At 35.8% G+C, this 25,912-nt stretch overlaps 8 protein-coding genes across 15 annotated transcripts; 5 read left to right on the top strand and 3 right to left on the bottom strand.

Annotated features, from left to right (window-relative positions):
• The first annotated feature begins 171 nt into the window (after nt 1-171).
• Nucleotides 172-2,276, top strand: LOC105967971 (organelle RRM domain-containing protein 2, mitochondrial). The gene is made up of 3 exons (XM_012992557.2): nt 172-431; nt 1,560-1,628; nt 1,739-2,276. The coding sequence occupies exons 1-3, from the start codon at nt 296-298 to the stop codon at nt 1,996-1,998; spliced, it is 465 nt and encodes a 154-aa protein (XP_012848011.1). The 5' UTR covers nt 172-295; the 3' UTR covers nt 1,999-2,276.
• A 409-nt stretch (nt 2,277-2,685) lies between these two features.
• LOC105968120 (histone H2A) lies at nt 2,686-3,837 on the top strand. Its single transcript, XM_012992740.2, has 2 exons — nt 2,686-3,017; nt 3,366-3,837. The coding sequence occupies exons 1-2, from the start codon at nt 2,808-2,810 to the stop codon at nt 3,612-3,614; spliced, it is 459 nt and encodes a 152-aa protein (XP_012848194.1). The 5' UTR covers nt 2,686-2,807; the 3' UTR covers nt 3,615-3,837.
• A 376-nt stretch (nt 3,838-4,213) lies between these two features.
• Nucleotides 4,214-5,269, bottom strand: LOC105968034 (uncharacterized). Its single transcript, XM_088826448.1, has 2 exons — nt 4,534-5,269; nt 4,214-4,416 (listed from the first exon to the last, which is right to left on the bottom strand). The coding sequence occupies exons 1-2, from the start codon at nt 5,154-5,156 to the stop codon at nt 4,413-4,415; spliced, it is 627 nt and encodes a 208-aa protein (XP_088682574.1). The 5' UTR covers nt 5,157-5,269; the 3' UTR covers nt 4,214-4,412.
• A 509-nt stretch (nt 5,270-5,778) lies between these two features.
• LOC105968035 (soluble inorganic pyrophosphatase 1) lies at nt 5,779-10,655 on the bottom strand. 5 transcript variants are annotated; one of them, XR_016034752.1, is made up of 11 exons: nt 10,487-10,650; nt 10,327-10,370; nt 8,615-8,744; nt 8,511-8,539; nt 7,645-7,710; nt 7,441-7,548; nt 7,047-7,112; nt 6,856-6,976; nt 6,661-6,742; nt 6,404-6,571; nt 5,779-6,097 (listed from the first exon to the last, which is right to left on the bottom strand). XR_016034752.1 is itself a non-coding variant. In XM_012992628.2 (10 exons), exons 3-10 carry the CDS (start codon nt 8,724-8,726, stop codon nt 6,055-6,057), a joined length of 627 nt encoding a protein of 208 aa, XP_012848082.1. In that variant the 5' UTR covers nt 8,727-8,744; nt 10,327-10,370; nt 10,487-10,655; the 3' UTR covers nt 5,779-6,054. The 5 variants fall into 5 exon arrangements, 3 of the variants coding, with proteins under 3 accessions (XP_012848082.1, XP_012848083.1, XP_088682575.1); XR_016034753.1 differs by having other exon boundaries at nt 10,270-10,370; nt 10,487-10,632; XM_012992628.2 differs by lacking the exon at nt 6,404-6,571 and having other exon boundaries at nt 10,487-10,655.
• A 1,170-nt stretch (nt 10,656-11,825) lies between these two features.
• LOC105968033 (ras-related protein RABE1c) lies at nt 11,826-14,834 on the top strand. Its single transcript, XM_012992625.2, has 9 exons — nt 11,826-11,989; nt 12,122-12,243; nt 13,127-13,199; nt 13,294-13,394; nt 13,523-13,588; nt 13,806-13,903; nt 13,994-14,056; nt 14,134-14,226; nt 14,343-14,834. The coding sequence occupies exons 2-9, from the start codon at nt 12,171-12,173 to the stop codon at nt 14,424-14,426; spliced, it is 651 nt and encodes a 216-aa protein (XP_012848079.2). The 5' UTR covers nt 11,826-11,989; nt 12,122-12,170; the 3' UTR covers nt 14,427-14,834.
• A 327-nt stretch (nt 14,835-15,161) lies between these two features.
• Nucleotides 15,162-17,517, top strand: LOC105968032 (WAT1-related protein At2g37460). 2 transcript variants are annotated; one of them, XM_088826447.1, is made up of 8 exons: nt 15,162-15,280; nt 15,550-15,788; nt 15,925-15,987; nt 16,111-16,227; nt 16,306-16,555; nt 16,626-16,784; nt 16,870-17,021; nt 17,112-17,517. In XM_088826447.1, exons 2-8 carry the CDS (start codon nt 15,574-15,576, stop codon nt 17,254-17,256), a joined length of 1,101 nt encoding a protein of 366 aa, XP_088682573.1. In that variant the 5' UTR covers nt 15,162-15,280; nt 15,550-15,573; the 3' UTR covers nt 17,257-17,517. The 2 variants fall into 2 exon arrangements, with proteins under 2 accessions (XP_088682573.1, XP_012848077.2); XM_012992623.2 differs by lacking the exon at nt 15,162-15,280 and having other exon boundaries at nt 15,337-15,788.
• Nucleotides 17,518-18,516: 999 nt separating this feature from the next.
• Nucleotides 18,517-20,009, top strand: LOC148766667 (uncharacterized). The gene has a single exon (XM_088826446.1). It carries the CDS (start codon nt 18,517-18,519, stop codon nt 19,774-19,776), a length of 1,260 nt encoding a protein of 419 aa, XP_088682572.1. The 3' UTR covers nt 19,777-20,009.
• LOC148766668 (type I inositol polyphosphate 5-phosphatase 8-like) lies at nt 19,360-25,642 on the bottom strand. 3 transcript variants are annotated; one of them, XM_088826445.1, is made up of 20 exons: nt 25,528-25,642; nt 25,353-25,437; nt 25,172-25,246; nt 24,925-25,018; nt 24,725-24,832; nt 24,215-24,488; nt 23,939-24,120; nt 23,728-23,836; nt 23,481-23,632; nt 23,307-23,391; nt 22,418-22,488; nt 22,290-22,374; nt 22,108-22,182; nt 21,858-21,951; nt 21,647-21,754; nt 21,138-21,411; nt 20,842-21,041; nt 20,635-20,743; nt 20,401-20,552; nt 20,044-20,272 (listed from the first exon to the last, which is right to left on the bottom strand). In XM_088826445.1, exons 1-11 carry the CDS (start codon nt 25,552-25,554, stop codon nt 22,456-22,458), a joined length of 1,224 nt encoding a protein of 407 aa, XP_088682571.1. In that variant the 5' UTR covers nt 25,555-25,642; the 3' UTR covers nt 20,044-20,272; nt 20,401-20,552; nt 20,635-20,743; nt 20,842-21,041; nt 21,138-21,411; nt 21,647-21,754; nt 21,858-21,951; nt 22,108-22,182; nt 22,290-22,374; nt 22,418-22,455. The 3 variants fall into 3 exon arrangements, with proteins under 3 accessions (XP_088682569.1, XP_088682571.1, XP_088682570.1); XM_088826443.1 differs by lacking the exons at nt 23,481-23,632; nt 23,728-23,836; nt 23,939-24,120; ... (4 more) ...; nt 25,353-25,437; nt 25,528-25,642 and having other exon boundaries at nt 19,360-20,272; nt 23,307-23,376; XM_088826444.1 differs by lacking the exons at nt 20,044-20,272; nt 20,401-20,552; nt 20,635-20,743; ... (5 more) ...; nt 22,290-22,374; nt 22,418-22,488 and having other exon boundaries at nt 23,122-23,391.
• Nucleotides 25,643-25,912: the final 270 nt, after the last annotated feature.

A 25,912-nucleotide genomic window follows, 5' to 3' on the forward strand; every position in this document is an offset into this window, starting at 1 on the left:
CGCTAAGTGCTTCAGGGGTGTGACTGTATTACCGATACTATAGGGACTTTAAATTTATTTTAGGATCCATTAGGGGTGTAAGTGTAATTTTACCCTAAATCAAAGAACATCCTTGAGACGTTTCTAGTATAAAAGTGAGAGAGAGAAAACACGAGTCTTAAATGTCAGTGCTGTTACTTAACCAGGTTCGAGCTTCTTACTAACTAGGGTTTCTAACTGTCACTCTTCTACCTTAAACCCCCAAAATTCGAATTTCAGGACTTCATCTTTCACTGATTTCTTTATCAATCCAACAATGGCGTTTGCTTCCGCTTTTCGACGCATATTGAGCGGATCTTCGACGCAATCGCCGAATATTCGCTCGCAGCTGGCTTCTTTTCGCTTCAGTTCAACTCTTGTTACGCTCACCAGCCCTAAGCTCTTCATCAGTGGTAACCAATTTATTTTAATCGTCGTTCTTATAATACTCCTGTACCGCGACTGTAGCGAATTTTGTATTTCTTCATTGTTTCTGGATGTCCGTTTGGTTTGGAAACCTACACCTTTTTATTGATTTTTTGGGTTATACACCTCGTCATGTGTTGCAATTATCCATTCAATTTATTTTTGCTTCGTCACGGATTTTCTGACTAACAGGGATGGTGAATATAAATATAGAGCGCGATTCATGAATTTCGTATCTTAGAATTAGTGAATAGTGCATTTGCATATGTTTTTAGTATTGATTAGTATATCTTCCTATTTGTGCTTTGACTATTAAGACATGTTTATGCTTTATAGTAGAGAAACTAAACCGGTTTCTTTGATTGAAGGATCATTGAGTCGTTATTTTGCACCAAACTGTTTTGATGTTCATGTGTTAGCGTTGGAGAGCCTTTTGTTTGTCTTTGTGTTGCCGAGCCTTGAATCTTGCATTTGTGTATTGAAGAATAAGTGACATCGTAAAGTAGAGTTTTATCATGATTTTGAGTAGATATACTTGCATGAGTTGAGGCTTCATGTATGTCATTTAGCTAGATCTTAATGTACAAATGTGTGGCTCAAGAGTGAAAAACGACATTTCTGTCCATTTGGATAACTACAGCTTACAGGCTTCTATCTTAGGTAGGTTCATCGTATGAAGTTTATGTTTGATTTTGAGATGACTTGAAATAAAATGAACAAAATAAATTTACATAAGATAATTGAAGTTGGGAGTTAAGAAGAGGTTTCGTAGAAGTTGTACTTAATCGACTGAGCACTTGTTAACATTTTTTAAAACAATTAATATGCCGTGTATCACTTCATCCCATTGGTGTTTTATCAAGTTAGGGGGGCATATATTGTAGAAAACAAGTATTCATTCATCTCCTTTCTGGTTTATATGTCTCTACATAGCTATATCAATGTAAAGGTTTGCAATACTTCCATATTTGTTTGACCTATGTTAACACTGTGATTTGCTGTTACGAAAAATGAAAGAGAAAAAAGACTAAAGAAGAATATTGTTGATACTGCTTATCTTTCAAGAATATATATCTAAGGCTGAGTTACGATTACCTTGATTATCTTTTATCCAGGTCTTTCACGAAACACAAGTGACGAAAGTCTTTACAACGCATTCACCCCGTTTGGCAGGCTTCTCGAGGGTAAAACAATCGCGCCTCTATTTTTTCATGTCACAGTGCCTTTATTTCAGTCGACTTGTATATTCACAAAGATTCAACTTTTTAACTTATTCAATTTTTGAGTAATGCAGCAAAAGTGATAGTTGATAGAGGGTCAGGGAGATCGAAAAATTTTGGGTTTGTGACATACGAAACAGTGGAAGAAGCTGAAAAGGCACGTGATGGAATGAACGCCAAATACCTCGATGGTTGGGTAATTTTTGTCGACCCAGCTAGGCCAAAGGAAGCTTATCAGCCTCGTCCACCTCCTCCTAGGCAAGACCTACGAAACCCACTCTCTACTGAGCCTGCTTCTTTCACCTCAAACAAAACCATTGGGTGGTCCGGCTGATTTCTTCGATTTTTCAGTGGTTAGAAAATATTTTGCGTTGGATTTACTCGAAAAGACACTCTCGGGTAATTGTTTACTAATATGGTGAAACCTCCATAAATTAATTACCTCGTTTAAATAATAATTTCTTCTAGTCCGGACTTGGTAAAAACGTACTAAATTATTAGTTTGATAATATAATATTTTGCTAAATTAATAGAATTTTGCTAGTCCCTAATTTATAGATATTTAAATGTAATGTGAAATTTTGTTTAACCATTTGTTACTACTATTGCATATATAGCCCATTGTTTCTATTGATTTTAATTTTCCATGTTATAATCAATAGTATTAATATTCTATTTTGGTAATTTAGTGATTGTACATCAAAGTTCAAACCAACATATTTTCAAAGAAAATAAAAATATTTCGATAACCAAATTAAAATAATCAATTACTAGTTAAAAAAGAATAAAAGGGCAGCCAAGAACACAAACTAAAGGCCTAAAAATTAAAAAAATTAAAACATTTTGCAACACAAAGTAGTGTACACAGTTCACAAAATGTGTTTCTTACAAAAGCCAATATTCGTAAATGCCACGACCTGATTGGTCCAAATACAAAGCACGCGGATTGCCTTCATTTACAGTCACAACCGTCGATAAAATCCGATCCAACGCTCCAAATTCTTCATCATTTCAACACCAACTCAAACCCCCCACTTATTTAATAGCAGCACCACCTTCACAAATCAACACGCACTATTACAACTTCTCTCTCTAGCTCAGAATCTGATTCTTCTTATCAAACCCTTTTTGTAGCAGAGAGAAATGGAAACAGGCGGAAAAATGAAGAAAGGTGCTGCTGGAAGGAAGGGAACCGGTCCGAAGAAGAAACCGGTTTCCCGGTCAATGAAAGCCGGCCTGCAGTTCCCCGTCGGTAGAATCGGTCGGTATTTGAAGAAGGGACGCTATTCTCAGCGGGTCGGATCCGGTGCTCCAGTTTACATGGCTGCTGTTCTCGAGTACCTCGCAGCTGAGGTACAGTTCCTCCTCTCTGATTTCAATCCTAGATCCTTTTCGTGTATTTTCATTTTCGAAGCTCCTTTTGATGTTTAGAATTTAAATCCAATCGATTTCAATTTTTTTTATTTTTTTTATTTTTTCAGAATTACTAGCTTAGTATCAAAAAATAGTAGCAGCTAATGCGTCGTTTTTGATTGAGCTGGTTTTCTACTGATTTGACTTTTGTGTTTCTGTGATTAGGTTTTTAAAATTAGGGTTTCCAAATTTTTTTTTTGCAGTTTGCTAGATCTGCATTAATTGCCCCCAATTGTTTCCAAATTGTAAAAATTACTAAAATCATTATACCTAATTATCAACCCCCAGGTTCTTGAATTGGCTGGAAATGCTGCAAGAGACAACAAGAAGAACAGAATTATTCCAAGGCATTTGCTACTTGCTGTGAGGAACGACGAAGAGCTGGGTAAGCTTCTTGCTGGTGTAACAATTGCACATGGTGGAGTGATACCTAACATCAACCCTGTTCTTCTGCCTAAGAAATCCGAAAAGGCTGCTGCTGCAGAGAAATCCCCCAAATCCCCGGCTAAGGCGACAAAGTCTCCTAAGAAGGCTTAAATCATAAGTTTGTTTAGAGTGTCCAAAGGGATTTGTTGTTGTGCAGGAGTTTGAGTTCTTGTGTATGTAATTGGGATGTTGATGTTAGAGTATGTAGGGAAAAAAAGCTGTTGTTTATAACTGGATTAATCCCTTTGTACTACTTGTTTGACTGTTTTTCTTTATTAGAGTTGTCTTCATTTTGAATTAAATTGAAAAAACTATTGCTGCTTAGTTTTAATAACCGGAATTAGTTATTTGTATATCTATTGCATGTAGAAATGTAAATTCGAAAAGTAACTAAAACGGGGAAAAAAGATACTTGAACCGGTAAAATGGCACCTTTTGCTAGTGAGGTAGTGAATTATGCAGTTTCTCGGAGGTATGGAGAAAAAAGAAAACAATCCAAAGAAATGTCGAATATCGTCAAGCAGCAAAGCCAAAATACACTGTAAGATAATATACAAAGGAATTTACGAATGAGGTATCTCGTATTTCAAGATTTTGCTTTCTAATAACTTAGCACCTGCGATTACTGAGGAAATAAACATAACGGAATAGTCATATATAATATGCCAAGAAGACACAATGCCAAAGTAAGAGGTCAATAAGGGTTTGGGGGGTCGTCTATATAGCAAATAATTAAATTGAATTTTTTTCATTGCTGTTTTATATATAAGTGATCTCAATGTCTCTCATGGATTCATGAGAGAGAAGACTTATCGATTGCCATCAAATACATCGTCGCATATAAACGAATATGTAAACTTAAATTTCATAAGCTGCATACTCAAAATGTGAGGATCATAAAAAGATTCATCATCTGCAAAGTTAATAATAAAAAATCAGAAAACCTCTACAATTCCACAGCATAAAAAATGTCAATGATGATAAAAACAAGTATTTAGAAAAGTGAAAGGTTTTTTGGTGTTATATAAACCCGGAATTTGAAGGAGCAGTACTTCGATGAAGAATTCGCCCTCGCCCGCTGCCTGATCCACCACATTCAAACAGCTCTTGCAATCCAACTTTATCCTCTTCGATTTCCTTTTCACGATCGTTGTCTTTCTTCGGCATCACCCTACTGATTTCCCTCTTTGCTGTACCAATCCTCTCGAAATAGTTCCCGTAAATATACTCCAGATCGTACCCATTCTCCTCGTCGACCAATACAAAATGCCCGTGCCACTCCCAAACCCGGTAAGTCGACCCGGTTTCTTCATGAAACCCGACGCAGATATGATGCTCCCCAATTGTAATAGCCTGGCCGGAATTAGGTTTCAGTTTCTCGATCTCGCCACTAAGGATAGTGCGAACGATTTCTTTCTCGAGCTTCGATTCTTCTTTAGCAAGGTAGGTCTTCGAAGAGGTTTCGTATTCTGAATCGGAGTCGGATTCGTTCAGGAACATGGAGAGGCAGAGGTCGTCGAGTGATTCGGCGGCGGCGGAGAGCGGGAGGAGGTTGCGGGGGCGGAGTTCGAGGCGGGGCATTAGTGATTGGAGGAGGAGGTTGTCGAATTGGGGAGTGGCGGTGGAGGAGGATGAACCTCTGCGGCGGCTCATCGTTGGTTATTGGGTTGCTTGCTCGCCGGGGTTTTGGGAGGGTTTTGCTGAATGAGGAAAGCAGACTCGGAAGAGATGTTTTAGAAGCAATCGCAGATGTGAGTTTCACTGAGTTGGGTTTAATAAGGCCTTTTTTTACTGGACTGGGCCAACTTCCTGGATATTTAATTGGATCCTTAATTAATCAGTTTTTATTTTTGTTATTTTATTTTTTTATTCTTTTTGGTTTTTTAATTAATTTATTTTCTAAATTGCAAACTGGACAATGAAGGTTTTGATTTTTCTGCTAGCTGATGGAACCTTCGGTTTGAATTCGGGTGATGCATATTATGTAGAAGTGTAACGAAATAAACATGAGAAGAAAAAAATCACATGCTCGGGTTTTCGACTTTTCGTGTTTCTAAACTATCCGGTAATGTCAAATAACCAAATGAATGTTTCATAATAAACATTACCACTTCAAACTCTTAGACACTACAAGGAATCTGCAAGGCCTTAAATTTGGTTAACCGCCTAAATCAAGATGTAATAAGCAGATCCTACGAAAGACGGTTTACCGAAAGAAAGAAAAAAAAAAAAAAAAAACTTCAATCCAGATGAAATTGCAGTTGCCACAAAGCAATTGTAACAACTAATCAGATTTTTAACCGAGGAATTTATATTTTGAGAAGTATTAGTTAGCTAGGAAACAACCACATTTTTACACAGCAGGTAAATTTTGGATTTACCGTCTTTTGTGGAAACGTATAAGCAATCACCTAGTAAAGAAGAGGTGTTTAAGTTTTTCATCGTCATCTTAATACTGTATTGAAGAAGTTTATAAGGTAGTAGAAGTATTAGTATATGAATGTTGTGCACAGCTCAAAAACACCATCATTCCCTACAACCGACGATCAGACTAACGTCTTAGGATCTCCACGATATATTCCCCATACAGGTCCCTGCACCATAGTAAAACAGTATGTTTAAATCCCTTAATAAGATATCTATCAAGAATTATTTAAGTCTTCATTTAAGAATACAAGAAACACCAACAGATAAAATTATTTTCCGGGTGAAAAGGATCACGGGTTTCGAATTTCTAAGGTCCTTAAAGGAGTGGCGAAGTGAACAAATATGTCGACTATGAAATTTCAATCATCTCCAAGCTATTAAAGAACAGTAATTAGCATCCTTCCTATCTCCATAAAAAAACTAATAAAAAAAAAAAAGATAATCCAGTAAAATAGAAAAACTTGAAAGTCTACCCAAGATAAAGTTTACAGTTGCATGAAATGTTTGTAAAACTTTGATTTTCGGTGCAACAAAGTTATGCTAGAATTTTTGGTTTGCTATTCTCTATGACAACATGCAGCCTTATATTTACTGAGCTGACAAACATTGCTCCGGATCAGTTAAATTTTGCATATTCCTCTCTACAAAAAGAGCCAACATTTGCTGTTTCAGAAAGTTTTAACAGAATACTACAAGAGTTTTATTTATTCGGAGAAGGAATATGACTTACATGGAGCCCTTGATTGCTTCATATGCCTTTTCAGCTGGAAGAAAGTCGTCAACTGCAACTTCCTTATTCTCATTTTTCTTGTCTGTTTGATGGTCAAGGAAACACAAAAATAGAACCAGTATACAAGAAAAATGCACATTAAAATTCCCGTAAATCACAATATCCGATATTTCAATAGTTTTTTCAAAAGGATACAATCTTCAAAAAAACGGCGGATTTCAGCCAAGCGATGGGGTGGAAGTTCTTTAATGTCATTAATGTCGCGATATTCAGGATCGTCAGCGCATACAGCAATGATCTTGTCATCTTTCTCTCCCTGTCGACGAAAACAAATTAACTAACTTTTCTAAGTTGTAAAATGAAAGTGATAGTAGTGTACTATATACCTGATCAATCATGGGCATGAGGCCTATCGCTTTAGCCCTGAGTAAGCAGCCTGGAAGAACTGGTTCCTGATATGTTTGTGGAGATAGATAAGTGGCAAGCAAAAAACTTTTACCAGAGATATTGTTTTAGAAAAGCCTAAAAACTTGTAAACATGATATTGGTCTGAAGTTCTTTCAGAAAAAAAAGAGAAAAGAAAAGAAAAGGGGATATTGGTCCGAAATTTAGAGCGAAGCTCAACTCCCATAACTTTAAGCATATATGTACTGCAGTTTAATTTAACAACCACATGCTGTAAGCTATTGCACATTTTAGCTATATGGATCCCAGCACTAAAAGTTTAGAATGTACAAGTGACTGAAGTATTGTTAACAAGTTCCAGACAGAACATTGTACCTGCATAATGACCAATACATCTATCGGATCCTTGTCTTCACAGACTGTACGTGGTATGAAACCATAATTGTGGGGGTACACAACAGATGAGTAGAGAACACGGTCAACCTGCATTCGCATTATTTACTATTTAACCATGGCCAAAATAAAGCTGTGTGGACGTTTATAACCAACAATTTTTTTTACAAAGAATATGCTTAATACCTTGATTAGACCAGATTCCTTGTCAAGTTCATACTTCACCTTACTTCCCTTACTTATCTCAACCACCTGCAGAAGTCACGCTAGTTAGTTTTGGAAAGCACCATAAACAAAGCAAACCAAATATTCATGGGAAAAAAAACAATCTTAAAGCTATATATTGCTCAGCTCACATGTTCATATGGTCAGGTTGAGTAAATGAAAGTAAATTTCCGTTCCTAAGAATACATATTCAGTCTAGTTCATTGTAAACAGAGCAATTATATCCATCTGTCCACGCAGTCATACAAGATGGGGAAGAACAGAATTATGTAAAAATGGAAATAAAAATACATGGGAATAGATAAAAGTACCAATCAGAAGTGAGACATCGAGTGAAAATAAGCTAGTAAAAAGTTCAACAAGATGACATGAATATAGAAGTGGAAATATAGCTTTAGAGAAATAAAAGGGTTGATCATAAATAGTCTGACTGAAAAAAGAAAAGAGTTAATAAACAGTCATATAGTCAGCAACTGAGTGGAAGGGCAAGGCCTTGTTGAACACATTCGTGTGGAGCTATTACTTATTGAATAAACTGCAAATAAAAAAAGTTACAAAAAATAAAAGCTGGATGCACATTATCAAATGTGTTCTTTGACTCAAATTGTTGCATTCTAAGACAAACAGCTTAATGTGTCTTATGAATACAATTCAATGCAATGTTATATGACAAATCATTTCTGATAGATTAGAAAAAATTCAAGTTACTTGGGGTAAAATAGAGCAATTGGCAAAATTTCACTTCAGCGTTCAATTAACATGTGAAACCATCACTATTTGAAATTGTACAAGAAATGAAAAGACTAGACGAAATAATATATCCTTACACAATTGAAGATTCTTGGTGCTCCGGGTCCTGCATAGGAAAATAAAAGATTAAATGTGAGAATGCTATTTGATAAGTGAACATGACAGTAGTATTGATCTATACCTATCTCAACATCATGCCAAGGATGAGCTGCAACAGTTTTCCTGGACATGGAAGAGAGTATCCTTTCATTAAGACGAGGATGTTGTCTTGATGTCTCAGTATGTGACGCCATAGCTTGCTGGCAGCAAATCTGAACATCAATAAACATAAGCTTCTGTTGCAATTTTGGATAAATAAAAATGAAGCCATAAAGTAACAAATATCAAATATTTCTACTTTAGAAATTGTTTCTAACTGGATAAAATAAAAAAAAACCGGTTTCTGTTCAGGAGACTTCATTCATACATCTACAATTAAGTTATGACATCTATAGGTGAAGTGAAGTTTGACAGAACCTATGCCTAAAAAGATACTGAAATCATTATGAAATGGACAACAACGGAAATGGGACTATATTTCTAGCATAATGTATCAATGAAACAATGTATGCAACCCTTGCTAAAGTATCAACCGAGTCAATATGAATGTGTCAATTGAGTCTTTTAGATTGTTTCCTATATGAAGTGCAAAGTTTATTAGCATGAAAAATCCATGAATTCAGAACAAAATAAAGTACAAACCAGCTTTACATTCCTACAGAATACAAAGGAGTAAGACTCACAAATTCATTGTTTTGTTTCACGATTTGTTGTAATATCTCTGAAAATCTCACAACAAATCAATATTTTCATCTAGTTGGCCGAATGGAAAATCACTAAAACCAGGCAAAAATTTTGCAGAAACAACTTCTAGATGAGTTTATAACTTATAAACTCACGCTGACTATGCCTAACGGAAAACACTAAAAAATAACGAGATAATGACGAATCTACCAAAACAGAGCATAACAGCAGCATCATTAATGACGGAAATCAGTTATAGCAGTCGAGTAAGAATAAAATCACTCAAACTCATAGATCGGCAGGAATACAAACCCCAGCCCCAACTTCACCACAAAAACAAACAAAATTTTTGAAAAAAGGAACACGTCTAGAAACTCATATATTCAAAATAAATATATCCAATACATGCGTCGCAAGTTATAAATTCAGTAAACAACACAAAAATAATTAGTATAGACGACTTCTATAACATAGAATTTCATGATTTACACATATTGATGGTTGTAAACAGATATCCATGACCATTGACTAGCCATTATCTTCAATAGCAGAGTTTCTCGAAGAAAATTTATATTCTATCCCCTATCCCTCTGAAGTGATTGACATTCGTGCTTCTACTTTCTAATGTTGTTAATTATACACTTTTTCAATTGAAACTATCAGGATTCTTCACAGGCGACACAATCTAAAACTCAAATTTACAATTAATCAGCCTATATAAGTAAGAGCTAACACTATGCAGTATGTTACATATTTATCATATACGAAAGCCAGAATACTCGAACAATATACTCGTACAATAGTAAATCGATAAATAGTTCTAGTGTTCTGTACAGAGTATGCAGTTTAAAAAAAAAAAACAATATCCATGAAAAACGAAGACAAATTCCTCTGCAATTGATAAAACACAATAGAAGCGGTTCATACTTTGAGCGATCTAACATACGCCGAATCAAAATCAAGTAAAACATGTCCACCATATCAACTAAAGTAACACTCATGCATACCACAAAACCAAAACAAACCAGAAGAGCCAAAGTTACCGATGATTACCGCATAAAATTCGCCGATCTCGAGGAAAATGAAGTTTAAATCAAGCGAACTGCGTACCTGAAATTACGAAAGGAGGCAGGAACAGAGCTCAACGAAAGCGCCTGCGGGCAAATGAAGATAAACTCAGATCTCGAAGAACAGAACAGAAAGCGTAAATGTGAAGGAAGGTAATAACTGATTTTAATAGAGGAAATAAGAGTTTTAGAGAGAGAAAAACCCTAGAGAGAGTGAGAGTAAAGGGAAGCTTTCAGTCTGAGCTAGTTTTAGTGGTACGTAACGCGTTGCCCACTGTTTCGTACTTTTGCCATACAAAGACGAGCATTATCAAAGGAAAGATAAAAGAATTTTTTTCATACGTGTTTCTCTCCTTTCTTCTTTTTCGCAATAATAAATGATTAAATGTGGCATATAGGAAGAAGATCCTCGATTGATTCTGTACACGTGGCCGTCTGTTATTGGTTGGGTTAGGCGATTGGAAGACTCGGTGCGACTGAGTTGGACTAAATTAAATCCCGGTCCGAATCCCAACTCAGGTATTGGGCCAACTAGGCCCAGATTCACAAGCAGATAGTTGGAAACTAAAATTTCTTGTTCGATGATTGTTTGTGTATTTGGCCCAATATGATTTTTTTTCTTTGTGAAACTTGAGCCCAAAATTCTTAACAATCGACCACACAAATTATGGAATCGGCCCAATAACTAACTTAAATCTAGTTAAGTGGTTTTATCGATTTTGAACCGTTTATTTTAAACAGTCATCTTGGCCGTCTATCTCGAGCTTTATAAGCTAAATCCTAAAACTCTAATTTCATTTATCTATTTTTTTTTGCCCCTCTCTACTCTCTCTCCCATATCGTTTTCCGGCGACTTACTTCAATAGTCTTCGCCGTACATGGAGAGCATTAATTCGGATACGGATAAGAGTGAGAGAGAGAGGTTAAGACATTGTTCACTCTTCTTCTGTTTTTCTTCTTCCATCTTCAGTGATAGAGTGTAAGTGATGGTTACTCAGCGATAAAAGAAGAGTTGATGTGAATATGTTTTTCTTGGTTGAGTTCAATCTCTGTTGAGTGACTACGAGTCATCTTAACCAGTGAGAAAGAAGATTTAGAGCTTTCTGGGTTGGGCCAAATGCCTAATACCAATTGGGGTTGTCGTCAACTTGGATTTATACGCGTGAAACTTAAGCTAAATCTAGCTGAAAAAACAGCTTCATGTATTGGATGTCGATCTGATGATGTCTTCAATTTTATGGTGGTTCCTCTATTAGTCTAATTGTTTAATTATGTCTACATTCCATTTTCTTTGTGTATACAAGGAGTAGGAGTTTGTAGATTCTTTTAACAAAATTATACTCCAACAAATACATGCATATAATATGTAATAAAAGATTATCTAACATAAGATATAGAACAAACTCAAAATTAATAAAAAAAAAATTCTAACATCTACAATTTGAGAATACTTCTCTTTTCTAATGGCATACTAATTTATATATGTGACTTATTCAAACACAACATTTAATTAGTCCCACTCTATCATTGATTAGTTCAACTAATTTAGTTGTACTCGTTATTATTTAAATTAAATAAATAAAAAAATACAAAATACAAAATTCAACGAACCACCGCTGCTAACGTTCAACAGACGCTGCTTCCCTCCTCTTTTTTTCTTCATCTTCATTAATTAGATCCCTCTTTCCTCTCTTTCCTGCAGTTTGGTATTAAATCTATATCTGAATTTCATTCCATTCTTTCAACTGTTTTTCAATTCCCCGATTTTCATTTCAATTTTACGATATATCATAAAAATAACATCAGTAAATAAGAGCTTTTCGTGAATTTGTTGCTAGGGTTTACTTTGAGGGAGAAAAAAAAAATTGAGAAAAAAAGCAAAATCAGATGGCTGCTCCACCCGCTAGAGCTCGGGCTGATTACGATTATCTCATCAAACTCCTTTTGATCGGCGACAGCGGTTCGTAGTTTTAAGCCGGAATTTTTTTTTCCCGGTTGAAGTTTTCCTGCCTTTAGAATTTAGATATAATGAATTGAGTTTATCAGCTTGTGCATTTTGGTACCGTTTCAGCTGCATTTGGTTCGAAGTTAGAGTCCTTCAGCGATCATTTGGTTTTGAATTTTTTTTGGTTGACATTTGATGATGTTTTATGTGTTCTTTTAATTCGAATTTACTGGCAAAATTTTATGTCGCTGTTTACATATAATAGCGATATATCCGATAACTTCGGGAATAATATCCAAATGAGGAAAAATGAAATACTTGATATGATTTGATGTATCTATACTAAGCTTGGGCTATGTGCCTCCATCTTAGATTCTAGTTAATGTATGTGTTTTTTGGGCACGTATGACTGTATCGTAGACCTTAATCACTAAATACCCGAGATCAGAATAATCGAGAATTTCATTTGGGTTCCAATTTATTAGGGGTTTGCAGAAGAATATGAGTGGAACTAGTGAATGGGAGTTAGCTAAATATGTCAAAGTAAATGCAGTTTAATATAAGTTATCACTGAGGGTATGTGAATTTATTATTATGCACTATATGTTAACTTAGAATGAATAAAATATGTGTAGTCATGTATAATCCGAGTATCCATGCTGTCGATGTAAATGGATGTCGATAGACCCCCTCATGGTTTTAGATTCAGATGTTTCCCTAAAACGAAAAGTCAGCTTGATGGTGTTTCGGAAATAGTTGTTCTAGTTGGCTGGAAGAGCTTATAATTTATTTTTTACTCTCGTTGTTGGCATGTTATCTTTGTTTCTTGTAGTTTGTATGTAATTCATTTTACATGACTGGGTTGAAGTGATGAATATTTTTTTTTTTTTTTCTTCAGGTGTGGGTAAGAGTTGCCTTCTTTTACGATTTTCCGATGGTTCTTTCACCACCAGTTTCATTACTACCATTGGGTTGGTTACATTCAATTATAGAGACCTTACAGACAGTAGTTAGGATTTTGAACATTCTTCTGCTTGTCTTATTCGATACTGTTTTCTCATTCAGGATTGATTTCAAGATAAGGACTGTAGAGCTCGATGGAAAAAGAATTAAATTGCAAATATGGGATACTGCTGGACAAGAGCGATTTCGGACCATCACAAATGGTAAGCATGTCACTGATGCAGTGACATTAGTACTGAATTCAGCTGCTTGTTTCTTTTAGGTTCGCAAAATCATCTTTTTTTCGTTATTGAATGTTTGCATCTTGCCTAAGTAAATATTTCTTTCGCAGCTTACTATCGTGGAGCAATGGGTATATTGCTGGTGTACGACGTTACGGACGAGTCATCTTTCAACAGTAATTGCTCTAGATTATTAACTTTTTTTTAATTGTCTTGATCAATCTTTGATGGATTTCTTTCGTTGTTTGAAAGTTTGGATTCATCTCCTCCTTTGTGTTCATTGAAGTTTTCTCACATGTATCAATTAACTTTTAATCCATAGAGTTACTATTTATCATGATTTATGGTATACCGTGTTCTGTTTAGTCTAAATGGGTTTTATCCTCTTTGTAGACATCAGAAATTGGATCAGAAATATTGAGCAACATGCCTCTGAAAGTGTGAATAAGATATTGGTTGGCAACAAGGCTGACATGGATGAAAGCAGAAGGGTATGCTCTCTCTCTCTCTCTCACACACACACTCACGCACACACACACACACACACACACATATGACGTACATTACTCGAACTTCTGTAGGCTGTTCCTACCTCTAAGGGTCAAGCACTCGCCGATGAATATGGGATCAAATTCTTCGAGACAGTAAGTGACCTGTTATACACCTATGTTTGATTTCATATGGAGTGATCGTCTGTCTAAATAAAATATTTTTTAAACAGAGTGCTAAGACAAACATGAATGTGGAGGAGGTTTTCTTCTCAATAGGAAGGGACATAAAGCAAAGACTTGCCGAAACCGACTCACATGCCGAGGTATCAACAAGTGTTTGGTTTTTTTCCCCTTGCGAATGCGATATAGATACTGACCTATGCGTTTTTTTCTTTTCCCTTTATTTATTTATTTTTATTTTTATGTTGTTTGAATGCAGCCTCAAACCATAAAGATTAGCCAACCTGACCAGACAGCAGGGGCTGCCCAAGATGCACCGAAATCAGCTTGCTGCGGTTCTTGATCGGTTCTTGATCAAACCCACCCACATTGCATTGAAGATACATACCTTAAATTGACCAATTTGACGAGCAACTAGTCTTTGCTATGACGAATATCCTTGTCTTTGTTGCCCTTCTAATTATTTTTTCGATTTTACATTGTGGCGTTCTATTTGCAGATCTCTCTGTTGGGGCTGAATTAATTAACATTGCTTTTTTTTTTTTCGGGCTTTCCTTTCCGTTCTCTGTGATTTTGTTGTTGTAAAGATGAAGCTTAATCTGCGGTTATCTGGGTTCAACTCGTTGAAGTCTCGATACGTGATTTCAATTGTAATATACGGGCTTGTGGTTGTGCTCTGTTTTCAGAAAGATTGAAGAACACTTGTATATACTTGAAAATATTCTACAATAAAAAAAACTGTTGTGACAAATTGTTTAATACAGTTGATTTCATAGTCTTAAAATTAAGAATAAATCATTGTGTACAAAAATCACAATTATTGTATTTCCAGCTCATATTTGTCTAATTAAAGCAAACGCATTTACGTTCAAAACGCTGCCGTCTCCTTCTCCAATCAGAGTACAAAAAAATATATGACAATATACAGATATTGTCAGCCAATCGCCATTGGTAGCTTTTAACCTTTAGAGTAAATAAGTTGGAAGCATTGTTATTAGTGGGATGAAATTAAAATTCAGCTAATTAATGTAAAACCCAATAAAATCCAGAGCCACGTGGCTGCTCCAATTCACCACTTGTTACCTCTACTCCACATATATAATCAAACAATAAATAATTCATCTAAAAAAATTCCATAAAAAATATGAATTTTGAAAAATAAGACTAGCTGGAAAGATTGGAGTGAAGCCATCTAAGGTAAAAAAAAATATTATTATTATTAAAAAAAAAATCACTTAAAACAAATATGTTAAGTAAAAGTATTGCTACTGGCATTTCAGAACTAGTTATGTTAAACGCTTTGATTTTGTTGGTGTTTAATTTTTTGCGTGTGGAGTACTTGTGCATGCATTAATCAAGTGTTGTAGATTTATAAAACTAGATTTTTTTATTTATTTTTTTCTTAATTTTTTTATTATTATTTTAAGAAGTTAATGTTATATATTATTGCTTTCTTGGTAAATAAGTGGATTCAAAATAGGAGCAAGAAGATGAAGAAAATCCAAGTTTCAAGAGAGAATATACAGCTTCTATTTGTCAAGGCAAAGCCATTCTTGGCTGTAATATTCCTTCAACTTGGCGTGGCCGGTCTCGACATCATTTGTAAAGCCGCATTAAACGAAGGGATGAGCAGTTACGTCTTCGTCGTTTACCGCCACGTCATCGCCACCGTTTTCATTGCCCCTTTCGCTTTAGTTCTTGAGAAGTACTTAATTAATCTCATTTCACTTTTTCCTCACTGTTAATTTTTTTAATTTTGTGTTTGTTTTTTATATGTTATGTACTTATTATCTTAATCACTAGTAATTAATTGTATTATATTGATAATGTTCACACTGCAGGAAAATTAGGCCAAAGATGACTATATCTGTATTTGCCAAGATTGTGATTCTAAGTCTGTTGGAGTAAGTTCCATAGTTAATCGAAATCAATATTCGTCGGTCTAGTCGATAAGATTCACAATCGATTTTTGAGCTCTATTTAATTTTTATTTTATTTATTTATTTATTTTCAAAATTAAATGATAGGCCGATTATAGACCAAAATCTCTACTTCTTGGGGATGAAATACACTACCGCGACGTTTGCAGCTGCTATGGGTAATGTTCTTCCAGCCATCACATTCATAATGGCATGCCTTTTCAGGTAAAATCTAATTATATACATTATTTATTGCAATTTGATATATAAGTTGTCGGTTATACTTTGTTTTTATAAAATCAGGTTGGAGAAAGTGAAGTTCACGAGTAAACATAGCCAGGCGAAGATGGTTGGAACTTTAACCACGGTTACTGGAGCCATGATCATGACCCTAGTTAAGGGCCCTCATATTCATCTCCCGTGGACTAAAGAAGGATTAAGCAACAACAACCATACTACCCAAAAAGGCGAAATTAGTTTCCACCATTCGGTTACGGGTGCGATCTTGATCGCAATTGGATGCTTATGTTGGGCTTGCTTCATGAACTTGCAGGTTCAAAAAACTTGCATTAAAAATTATAATAAAAAAAAATTGGTTTAACATTTGTTATGCATTATTATAGGTGATTACGCTGCGCGCATATCCAGCCGAACTCTCTCTTACGGCTTGGATATGCGTGCTAGGAGCCGTTGAAGGAGGAATAGTTGCCCTAATAATGGAGAAGGATAAATTAGCTTGGTCATTAAAATGGGATATTAAGTTACTAGCTGTTGCATATAGTGTAAGAACAACAACATACATGCAAAATATTTATAATAAACACGATTTTTCGTAGAATAAATTAATTAATAGAGTTGATTTTGCAGGGGATAGTATGTTCGGGTATAGCGTATTATGTACAAGGAGTAGTACTAAAAGAAAGAGGTCCGGTTTTCGTTACTGCATTCAGCCCGCTAAGCATGGTTCTTGTTGCTGTTTTGAGTTCTTTTATTTTGTCGGAGCAAATGTATCTAGGAAGGTATTTAAGTAATTAACTACTACTTAATATTTTCATTTATATTTATTTAATAAAAATAGTTTGTTTTTTTAATTAGTATTTTTTATGCAGGGTGATTGGAGCAATTGTTATAATTATGGGGCTTTACTTGGTAATATGGGGTAAAAAGAAAGATTACAATTCCCCTTGTAATGAAGAACAAGAAATGCAGGTTAATCAAAGTGTTGATAATCTTGAAGGGGTAATTCATATTTAAGTTAAATATTATTTTGCAATTGTGGACTTGTAATGAATATATATTTATTCTTTTTATTTTTATTTAGTTTAATTATGGGTGATTCAATTGGGCTGAATTTTGATATATGTAGGGCCTTTTTTTTACTATGCATGTTTAGTTATATGGACTATCATTTCAATCTCATTAAATTTTAAATGGAGCTTTGTTATATAGGACTTGTGTTATTAGTATTGATTTTTCTATATATTTTCAAATAAATTATAGTGTTTTTATATATTTTGAATATGAATTGATTTTTTTTTCCTGAAATAAATTTGTAAATTTATATGATATTTTTTTTTTTTGGTATTTTTAAATATTTTATTGAATGTCTCTTACGTTTTTTTAATTTGTTATAATAAATTAAAAAAACAGAAAATGTTAAAACCGCAACAAAATCAAATAATTGTAGAGCGGTATGAGATGAGATGAGAAACAGTCTCTGATGTGAGGCGTAACCAGTAACCACCACCGCCGCCTTAAAGGCGGCCGAGCCGCTACGGCAGCTGTTAGTTAGCTAAAGTCATGGACAAATCACGTGCGATAGGCGGTGAGCTAATTTTCTCGATTCTAGAGAGAGAAAGAGAAATAGAGAGAGAGAGAGAGAGAGAGAGAGAGAGGCGGTGTTGCTGTTAGGTTTTAGCTTTTAGGTAAGTGGTAGGAAAAAGGGAGGAGGTGTGGGGGTGGGTGGTGGCCTGGTGGGTGGTGGATAGGGTGGCGTGCGGTGGTGGTGGTAATAGTAGTGGGGTTCACAGAAGGCGCATGCTAGCATCATCAATCACCACCCACCCACCCCCACTAACCGCCTGCCCAACAATCTCATCTACAACTTCAATTCAATGCTATTACCATCATTCCAACCACCTCCCACCACCACCACCACACCCCCACCCCCCACCCCTACCCCACCCCCACCCCATCCTGCTGCTATCGTGCGCCTCATGACTATTGCCACCCACTCCCATCCCATCCACTAGAGTCAGTCCGCCCACCCCTCGCCACTAGAAAAACACCGCCCCTTTATTTCCTTCTCATCTTCTTATCTCCTTTTATTACTTCCGATTGATTCATTGATTTTTTTTTTTTTGATCCTCCACCGGCGTCAGCCTTCCTCCGGCGCACCATCATCCAGCCAGATCGTTGTTTTTTCTGTTCCAATTTTGCAATTTTGGGGAGGCCTGAACCCTAATTGGAGCAATCAATCAGTTACGGATCCAATTGTCCTCTAATCGACATCGCATGTCGTCGCCAACAACCGCCATCGTGGCCGTCGAGGCTGTTGCGGTGGCCGAACCGGTTGAGAAAGCTCCACGGAAGTTTCCGCCGCCTTGCTGGAACCAAGAGGAGACCTTGGTTCTGATCGAAGCCTACCGTGAGCGCTGGTACGCCCTCCGCCGCGGCTACCTCCGGACGGCCGACTGGGACGCGGTGGCGGAAGCGGTCGCCAGCGGCTGTCCCGGCGCCTCTCCGACGAAGACCTCCGCGCAGTGCCGCCACAAGATGGAGAAGCTCCGGCAGCGCTACCGCGCAGAGAAGCAGCGCGCTCTCTCCTTCCCGCACCCTGGCGGCCGCTACTTCTCGTCGTGGTTCTTCTTCGAAAACATGGAAGCTATGGAGAACGGGACCACCGCTCCGACAGCCGCTCAAAAGCTCGAGAATTCAGCCGAAGGAGCTCGCCTGAAATCACTCCTCGATCAGAATATACTGAAATTGAAGCTTAAATCGAAGAGTAATTCTGATTCGGGCGCCGATTTAGGGTATGATAACAGTGTCAAAACAAAGAGATTCAATCCTCCGGCTAGGGTTTCGAGTGAGTACTCTTCCTACTTGGACACACAAGTTGCTGACAAAGAGGAAGAAGATATGCCTCAGGATGAAGATCTGATAAATTTCGCAAGGAGACAGCAGCAAATGAATGGGATTCCGAAACCTCCCCAGAAATCTAAAGCCAAAAAATCCGGCAAATTGTTCAACAACAACATTGATGTTGGTGGTGGAGGTGGATTTCATCAAGAAATTCATCCCCAAGGATTAAGAATCAAGAAATTCGGAAAGCTCGATCCGAATATGTATTTCGACAACAACCCGACCTATTCACACGAACAATATTGGGTTAAAAACGACAATAACAACACGAATCCAGGTGTTCCAGGTTTCGGATCAACGTACTCGGAGAGCCAAAACAACCTGAGTTCGAATCCGAATCCGAATCCGAGAGCTGCAGTTAATGGATTGAAGAGGGGGAGAAATGCGCTAGACGAGATAGTGGGCTCGATTAAGTTGTTGGGAGAAGGGTTTGTGAAAATGGAGAAGGCGAAAATGGAGATGGCTCGAGAAATGGAGGCAATGAGAATGGAAATGGAGATGAAGAGAAACGAGATGCTGCTAGATTCGCAGAAGCAGATTGTGGATGCTTTTCTCAAGGGGTTGTTCGAGCTTAAGAAGAGCAAGAAAGTGAAAACCGCTGTTGCTGCTCCAGCAGATTCGTCGGAATCTTAGTTTCGGAATCTGACAGATAGGCTGCTGATGGAGGGGTTTGCCTTTCTTTCTCTTGTTCTTCTTTTTCTTCATGTAATTTAAGTGTTCAAATCTTATGTTTTCAACAGTTTTTAGTTGGTAGTGGTATTAGTAGGTTTGAGTAGTAGTGAGGTTTTTCTTTGTGCTTTTGCTTCTGATTTACTTGAATTGTGTCAATGAGTAGTAAATAAAGATAAAGCAAATGGAAATTCCAATGATTGAATCTTTCTTTCTTTTGATGATGTAGTGTAGCATAATCTATTCTTTGCAAACATATATTTATGTAAGAGTAAATGGCAAATAGTCGGTTTAGTCACGAGTTTGGTTAGTAAGACATTGGATTATCTGGGATTGCTGCCCTAAATTCAGTTGCAATGAGAAGAATGAATAGACAGGCCTGTGGTCTGAAAATCTTGATTCAACTCTGTCATAGCACATCTGCTTAAACCCTTGGCCTTTCCAAAGAATCCTGTCGCACCTGCACACTAATTTTTGCGATTCGCTAAATTAGTGAAATGTACGAATTTCGATAACGCAAAAGTTTGTTCGAATAGTTAAAATCTGTGCGATAATTTTCGGTGCTAAATATCGAAAATGTGTACTGACCAAGCAGGATTACGGCGCTTGTGTTTAGGCGTCGAGGATGCTTGGTAAACGTAGCGGTCTGAATTTGGTAGGTATTTGTACGTTGGAGCAAAATGTATTTCCCCTTCTTCCCACCCTTCAAACACTCTTCCACCCTTTTTCTCTATCCTCAACTGACATATACATATATATAACACATTTCTTAATAGTATTGAAAACAGAAAAACAGATATATGTTTTTATTTTTTTTCCTACCTGATCTTGCTCAAGTAGTGTTTGCCAATCATTCCTTTGTAGTAACTTGTATGTATCGGCGCAAATAGATGCAAGCCGATAATTCAAGTCTCCCAGCCAAATAATCTTGCTGTAATTTCAACACAAACAATGCATATTTAGTATTTTTTTTTTTTAAAAAAAAAAAGAAAAAAAACTATTACAACCAGAAAATACGAATTTTTTTACTCGTGATCCAAGATTGTATTGGGTTGAATTGATTTTCCTGGAGACGTGCACGAATGTCGAGAGAATCTTGTTCGATTTAGAATCTCCGTCACATCCGAATTTCTTCTAGTTTCGTAGCCCTTTTTTTCTCCCGACGCTAGATGAGTGCACACGAAGCATATAGTTGTTTGATGCAACGTCATGCTTATAGAAATCGACCCCTAATGTTTCGTTGCAAATAAAAAAAGAAAGTAGACTTATCGATTATGAAACAATATAAAGTAAACACATATATAAAAATTAAATCAATTAATTACCTTATCTCCAAGGTAACCCATAACGCCTGTCCCAGCGCATGAAGCTCTCAAACTAGTAATATCCCGACTCAAATACTCACGAACCCATACGCACAAAAATATCCCAACCATTTGTTTGCTTGCAGCCAAACAGTACTTATGCTGTAATAAGATACCTGGAATATTCCTACCGTCGTCTAAACATCGCCTGATTAAGGAAATCCATTTTTCAGCTCGACCGTTGTCCTCTGGTCCCAGCACATTAGCAGCATTTAACGGTACAATCTCCTGGAATCTATTTTCCAAAAAAAAAAATTCAAAAAATTAATAATCGAAAAATCAATACAGTTGAACCTTGATGAATTAATATCCGATAAATTAATAATCTCGTTTAAATAATAATTTATCTCGGTCCTGACTTGGTGAAAATGTATTAAAATTAATAGTTTGATAATTTAATATTTCGGTAAATTAATAGAATTTTGCTAGTCCCGACTGTATTAATTTATAGAATATCTGGCAGAACATACCCGAGTACATAAATGTCAGCTGGTGATGCTTTAGAATTTAACCACTCGTTTAGATTCAGACCGTCGTGTGGTGGTTTGCCGCCTACGTTCCATGTTCCCACAAAAATCCTCCATAAACAAACAGCTTCTAGAATGTTCTAATCTATGCTAGAACAAATTATGTATCCCCTTTTCAATCTAAAAGAAAAAAGAAAATCGATTTTCTGCTTACTTGAGTTCGAGGCTAGTGGAGATAGGTGGTGCTGGTTGATCGAATCCTGGCCGTTCAATTTCAATATTGTTCGTTTCCGTTGTCGAACATTCTTCTATTAGCAGAATCAGATTAACACTTAATCACGGATTAACGCTAAACACAAAATTATAATTCGAAAGCTACAACTAATTACTTCTTAGTCACTAGAGTTGGATATAATGTTATGTACACAATCTAATTAACTAGCATGGCATGCAATAAACTAAACCTGATAATTCTTCGGGCACTACGTTGCGCTGCCCGCTCCCCGATGCATTCTTCCTCCTCCTCCTAGGAAAAGAAGCTGATTTCAAGAATCAATCCTATTAATTATTACTTTCGCAGTTAAAATAAAAATACTTAAATTAAATTAAATTAAAAAAAAAAAAAAACCTAGAAGTTTGAATCTACCTTTTGTGTAGAAATCTGAGTGAAATTCATCAGCACCACTTTTTCTGTTAAACCATTTTCGAACGATCATTTTTCGCCACGAGGACTGATAAATCGAATTTTTTAAAGTATTAAAACAAAAGGTATACCTTAAGAATTTTCCCTTCTCCACTCACTGATTTGTGTCTCAAATGATTCTGAAAACTAACAGCTCCGGTTCCTATTCGAGATATCCATAATAAATAGATGGAATTTTTGTTTTTTTTTTAAATGTTGTTATCTTTAGATGAAAGTCTATGCAAGCAAGCAAGTGGACATGTTCAGCAATCTTAATTTCAGCTGTGCAAATGAAAAATGTTCGGACATTGTCAAATAATCGTATACTAAAAATCGTTGGAAGATAATATCATCCAACTGAATTGTTCTTAAGTTTGTAATATAAACAAGTGATCAATGGAGGAATACTACTACTATTCAACATATATATATATATATATATATATATATATATATATATATATATATATATATATATATATATATATATATGCACACACACACAGTCCAACAGAGACAGTTCAACTTGGATTGATGAGTATAGAGGTTAATTATTTATACTTGTAATATACTATTTTAATTAATTAATTTAACAGTTGCGTCTAAATAAACACAATGCTGAGTTTATGATAATTAATTAATTAATTTAACAGTTGCGTCTAAATAAATACAATGCTGAGTTTAACTATACAGAATGGGCACACATTTGTCAACTGTGATCGTTCGATAAATTCCCTAAAAGAAAAGCACGCTTTTACACACACGGCTATCTACTTGCTAAAAAATCCTACCGATTCTCGATTCTCTACGATTCGGAAAATAAGTGCAAACGAGGTTAAAATCAAGAACCAAAACAAATAATACGTCATTTCTGTTACAAACAAAATTCAACGATGGCTATAAAACGACAGGCTGTGACGGTGGAGTGTGACTGACAAACTAAGTTTAGATGCAGAGTTGCACAGAGAAGAGTGAACTGACAGGTCTGTGGTCCGAAAACCTCGATTCGCCTCTCGTGTAGCTCATTTGTTTCATCCCTTGTCCTTTCCAAAGAATCCTGTCACACCTATATATACATATACCATTTTTATTTTATATAATTCAATTTAATTATTCAATAATTGAAAACTCGGAATTCACGTAAATAATTCGTACCAAGCAGGTGTTCGACGCTTCTCTTTAGGCGTGGATGACATTTGGACAACGTAACTGTCCGAATTAGTTAGGTATTTATACGTCGGAGCAAAATATATTTCGCCTTCTTCCCATCCTTCGAATACTCGTCCAGCTCTTTGTTCCCTTCTCAACTGCCATTACACGAAAAAAATTATAAATAAATAATTTGTAAATACGGAAAACCGATAAAATAAGAATGATATATTTGTTTTTTTGATTTTTTTACTTGATCTTGCTCGAGAAGTAGTTGCCAGTCGTTCCTTTGTAGTAACTTGTACGTATCGTCGCTAATGGATGCGAGCCTATAATTCAAGTCCCCCAGCCATATAATCTTGCTGCAATAATTCAAGATCAAATGAAACAACGTTAAGATAAATTAATTAACTAGCCGTGATGAAGTTAATTAACAACGATTAATGAAAATAAATTAAACTCACTCGTGACTCAAGATACTATCAGGTTGAGTGGAGGAATGATGAGAGAATTTCGTTCTCTTTATAATCTCCGACACGTCCAAATTTCGTCTGATTTCGTCTCCTTCTTTTTCTCCCGATGCCAAATGAGTACACACGAAGCAAAATGTCGTTTGGTGCAATTTCATACTGACAGATACCGATCCCTAAGGTTTCAACAAACAAATACGGAATTAAAAAAATTGAAAAAAAAATGAAAATGATCGACAAGTAAATGTTTATATTACCCTAGTATTATACCTTATTTCCGAGGTATCCCATTATGCCCGTTCCAACGCACGAAGCTTTCAAACTTGTAATATCCCGACTCAAATACTCACGAACCCATACGCACAAAAATATCCCGACCATTTGTTTGCTTGCAGCCAAACAGTACTTATGCTGTAATAAGATACCTGGAATATTCCTACCGTCGTCTAAACATCGCCTGGTTAAGGAAATCCATTTTTCAGCTCGACCGTTGTCCTCTGGTCCTAGCACATTAGCAGCATTTAACGGTACAATCTCCTGGAACCTATTTTCCAAAAAAATTAAATTCAAAAAATTAATAATCGATAAATCAATACAGTTTGAACCTCAATGAATTAATATCCGATAAATTAATAATCTCGCTTAAATATAATTCATCTCGGTCCCGACTCGTAGTTAACTTATTCAATTATTAGTTTGATAATTTAATATTTCGATAAATTAATAGAAATTTTGCTAGTCCTGATTGTATTAATCTATATTATATCTGGTAGAACATACCCGAGTACATAAATGTCAGCTGGTGATGCTTTAGAATTTAACCACTCGTTTAGATTTAGACCGTCGCGTGGTGGTTTGCCGCCTACGTTCCATGTTCCCACAAAAATCCTACATAAACCAAACAGCTTCTAGAATGTTCTAATCTCTGATGTATCCCCTTTTCAATCTAAAAGAAAAAAGAAAATCGATTTTCTGCTTACTTGAGTTCGAGGCTAGTGGAGATAGGTGGTGCTGGCTGATCGAATCCTGGCCGTTCAATCTCAATATTGTTCGTTTCCGTCGTCGAACATTCTTCTATTAGCAGAATCAGATTAAGAATTTAATCATGGATTAATGCTAAACACAAAATTATCACTCGAAAGCTACAACTAATTACTTAATCACTAGAGTTGGATATAGTGTTATGTACACAATCTAATTAACTAGCATGCATGCAGTAAACTAAACCTGGTAATTCTTCGGGCACTACGTCGCGCTGCCCGCTCCCCAAGCCATTCTTCCTCCTCCTCCTAGGAAAAGAAGCTGATTTCAAGAATCAATCATATTAATTATTACTTTCCCAGTTAAAATAAAAATACTTAAATTAAATTAAATTAGAAAAAAAAAAAATCTAGAAGTTTGAATCTACCTTTTGTGTAGAAATCTGAGTGAAATTCATCAGCACCACTTTTTCTGTTAAACCATTTTCGAACGATCATTTTTCGCCACGAGGACTGTCAAAAAAAAAAGCCCATTAATTTCATTAAACGAAAATTTGAACTGATAAATCGAATTTCTTTAAAGTATTAAAACAAAAGGTATACCTTAAGAACTTTTCCTTCTTCACTCATTGATTTGTGTCACAAATGACTCTGAAAACTAACAGCTTCGGTTCCTATTCGAGATATCCATAATAAATAGACGGCATTTTTGTTATTTTTTTTTTAAATGTTGTTATCTTTAGATGAAAGTCTATGCAAGCAAGCAAGTGGACATGTTCAGCAATCTTAATTTCAGCTGTGCAAATGAAAAATGTTCGGACATTGTCAAATAATCGTATACTAAAAATCGTTGGAAGATAATATCATCCAACTGAATTGTTCTTAAGTTTGTAATATAAACAAGTGATCAATGGAGGAATACTACTACTATTCAACATATATATATATATATATATATATATATATATATATATATATATATATATAT

This window comes from Erythranthe guttata, chromosome 12 (assembly GCF_056151865.1).
Source record: "Erythranthe guttata isolate IM_541 chromosome 12, IM_541, whole genome shotgun sequence".
Lineage (NCBI taxonomy): Eukaryota > Viridiplantae > Streptophyta > Magnoliopsida > Lamiales > Phrymaceae > Erythranthe > Erythranthe guttata.

Coding starts and splice junctions, on each gene's coding strand:
- LOC105967971 (XM_012992557.2), top strand. CDS start 296: ATGGCGTTTGCTTCCGCTTTTCGACGCATATTGAGCGGATCTTCGACG. Junction 432..1,559: donor CCCTAAGCTCTTCATCAGTG/GTAACCAATTTA, acceptor TCTTTTATCCAG/GTCTTTCACGAAACACAAGT. Junction 1,629..1,738: donor GTTTGGCAGGCTTCTCGAGG/GTAAAACAATCG, acceptor TGAGTAATGCAG/CAAAAGTGATAGTTGATAGA.
- LOC105968120 (XM_012992740.2), top strand. CDS start 2,808: ATGGAAACAGGCGGAAAAATGAAGAAAGGTGCTGCTGGAAGGAAGGGA. Junction 3,018..3,365: donor TCGAGTACCTCGCAGCTGAG/GTACAGTTCCTC, acceptor ATCAACCCCCAG/GTTCTTGAATTGGCTGGAAA.
- LOC105968034 (XM_088826448.1), bottom strand. CDS start 5,156: ATGAGCCGCCGCAGAGGTTCATCCTCCTCCACCGCCACTCCCCAATTC.
- LOC105968035 (XM_012992628.2), bottom strand. CDS start 8,726: ATGGCGTCACATACTGAGACATCAAGACAACATCCTCGTCTTAATGAA. Junction 8,540..8,614: donor TTGGCATGATGTTGAGATAG/GTATAGATCAAT, acceptor TTTCCTATGCAG/GACCCGGAGCACCAAGAATC. Junction 7,113..7,440: donor ATGTATTGGTCATTATGCAG/GTACAATGTTCT, acceptor CAAACATATCAG/GAACCAGTTCTTCCAGGCTG.
- LOC105968033 (XM_012992625.2), top strand. CDS start 12,171: ATGGCTGCTCCACCCGCTAGAGCTCGGGCTGATTACGATTATCTCATC. Junction 13,200..13,293: donor AGTTTCATTACTACCATTGG/GTTGGTTACATT, acceptor TTTCTCATTCAG/GATTGATTTCAAGATAAGGA. Junction 14,057..14,133: donor GGATCAAATTCTTCGAGACA/GTAAGTGACCTG, acceptor TTTTTTAAACAG/AGTGCTAAGACAAACATGAA.
- LOC105968032 (XM_012992623.2), top strand. CDS start 15,517: ATGTTATATATTATTGCTTTCTTGGTAAATAAGTGGATTCAAAATAGG. Junction 15,789..15,924: donor TTCGCTTTAGTTCTTGAGAA/GTACTTAATTAA, acceptor TTCACACTGCAG/GAAAATTAGGCCAAAGATGA. Junction 15,988..16,110: donor GTGATTCTAAGTCTGTTGGA/GTAAGTTCCATA, acceptor ATTAAATGATAG/GCCGATTATAGACCAAAATC.
- LOC148766667 (XM_088826446.1), top strand. CDS start 18,517: ATGTCGTCGCCAACAACCGCCATCGTGGCCGTCGAGGCTGTTGCGGTG.
- LOC148766668 (XM_088826443.1), bottom strand. CDS start 22,359: ATGATCGTTCGAAAATGGTTTAACAGAAAAAGTGGTGCTGATGAATTT. Junction 21,952..22,107: donor AGTGCCCGAAGAATTATCAG/GTTTAGTTTATT, acceptor TTCTGCTAATAG/AAGAATGTTCGACAACGGAA. Junction 21,042..21,137: donor TGGGTTACCTTGGAGATAAG/GTAATTAATTGA, acceptor ACGAAACATTAG/GGGTCGATTTCTATAAGCAT.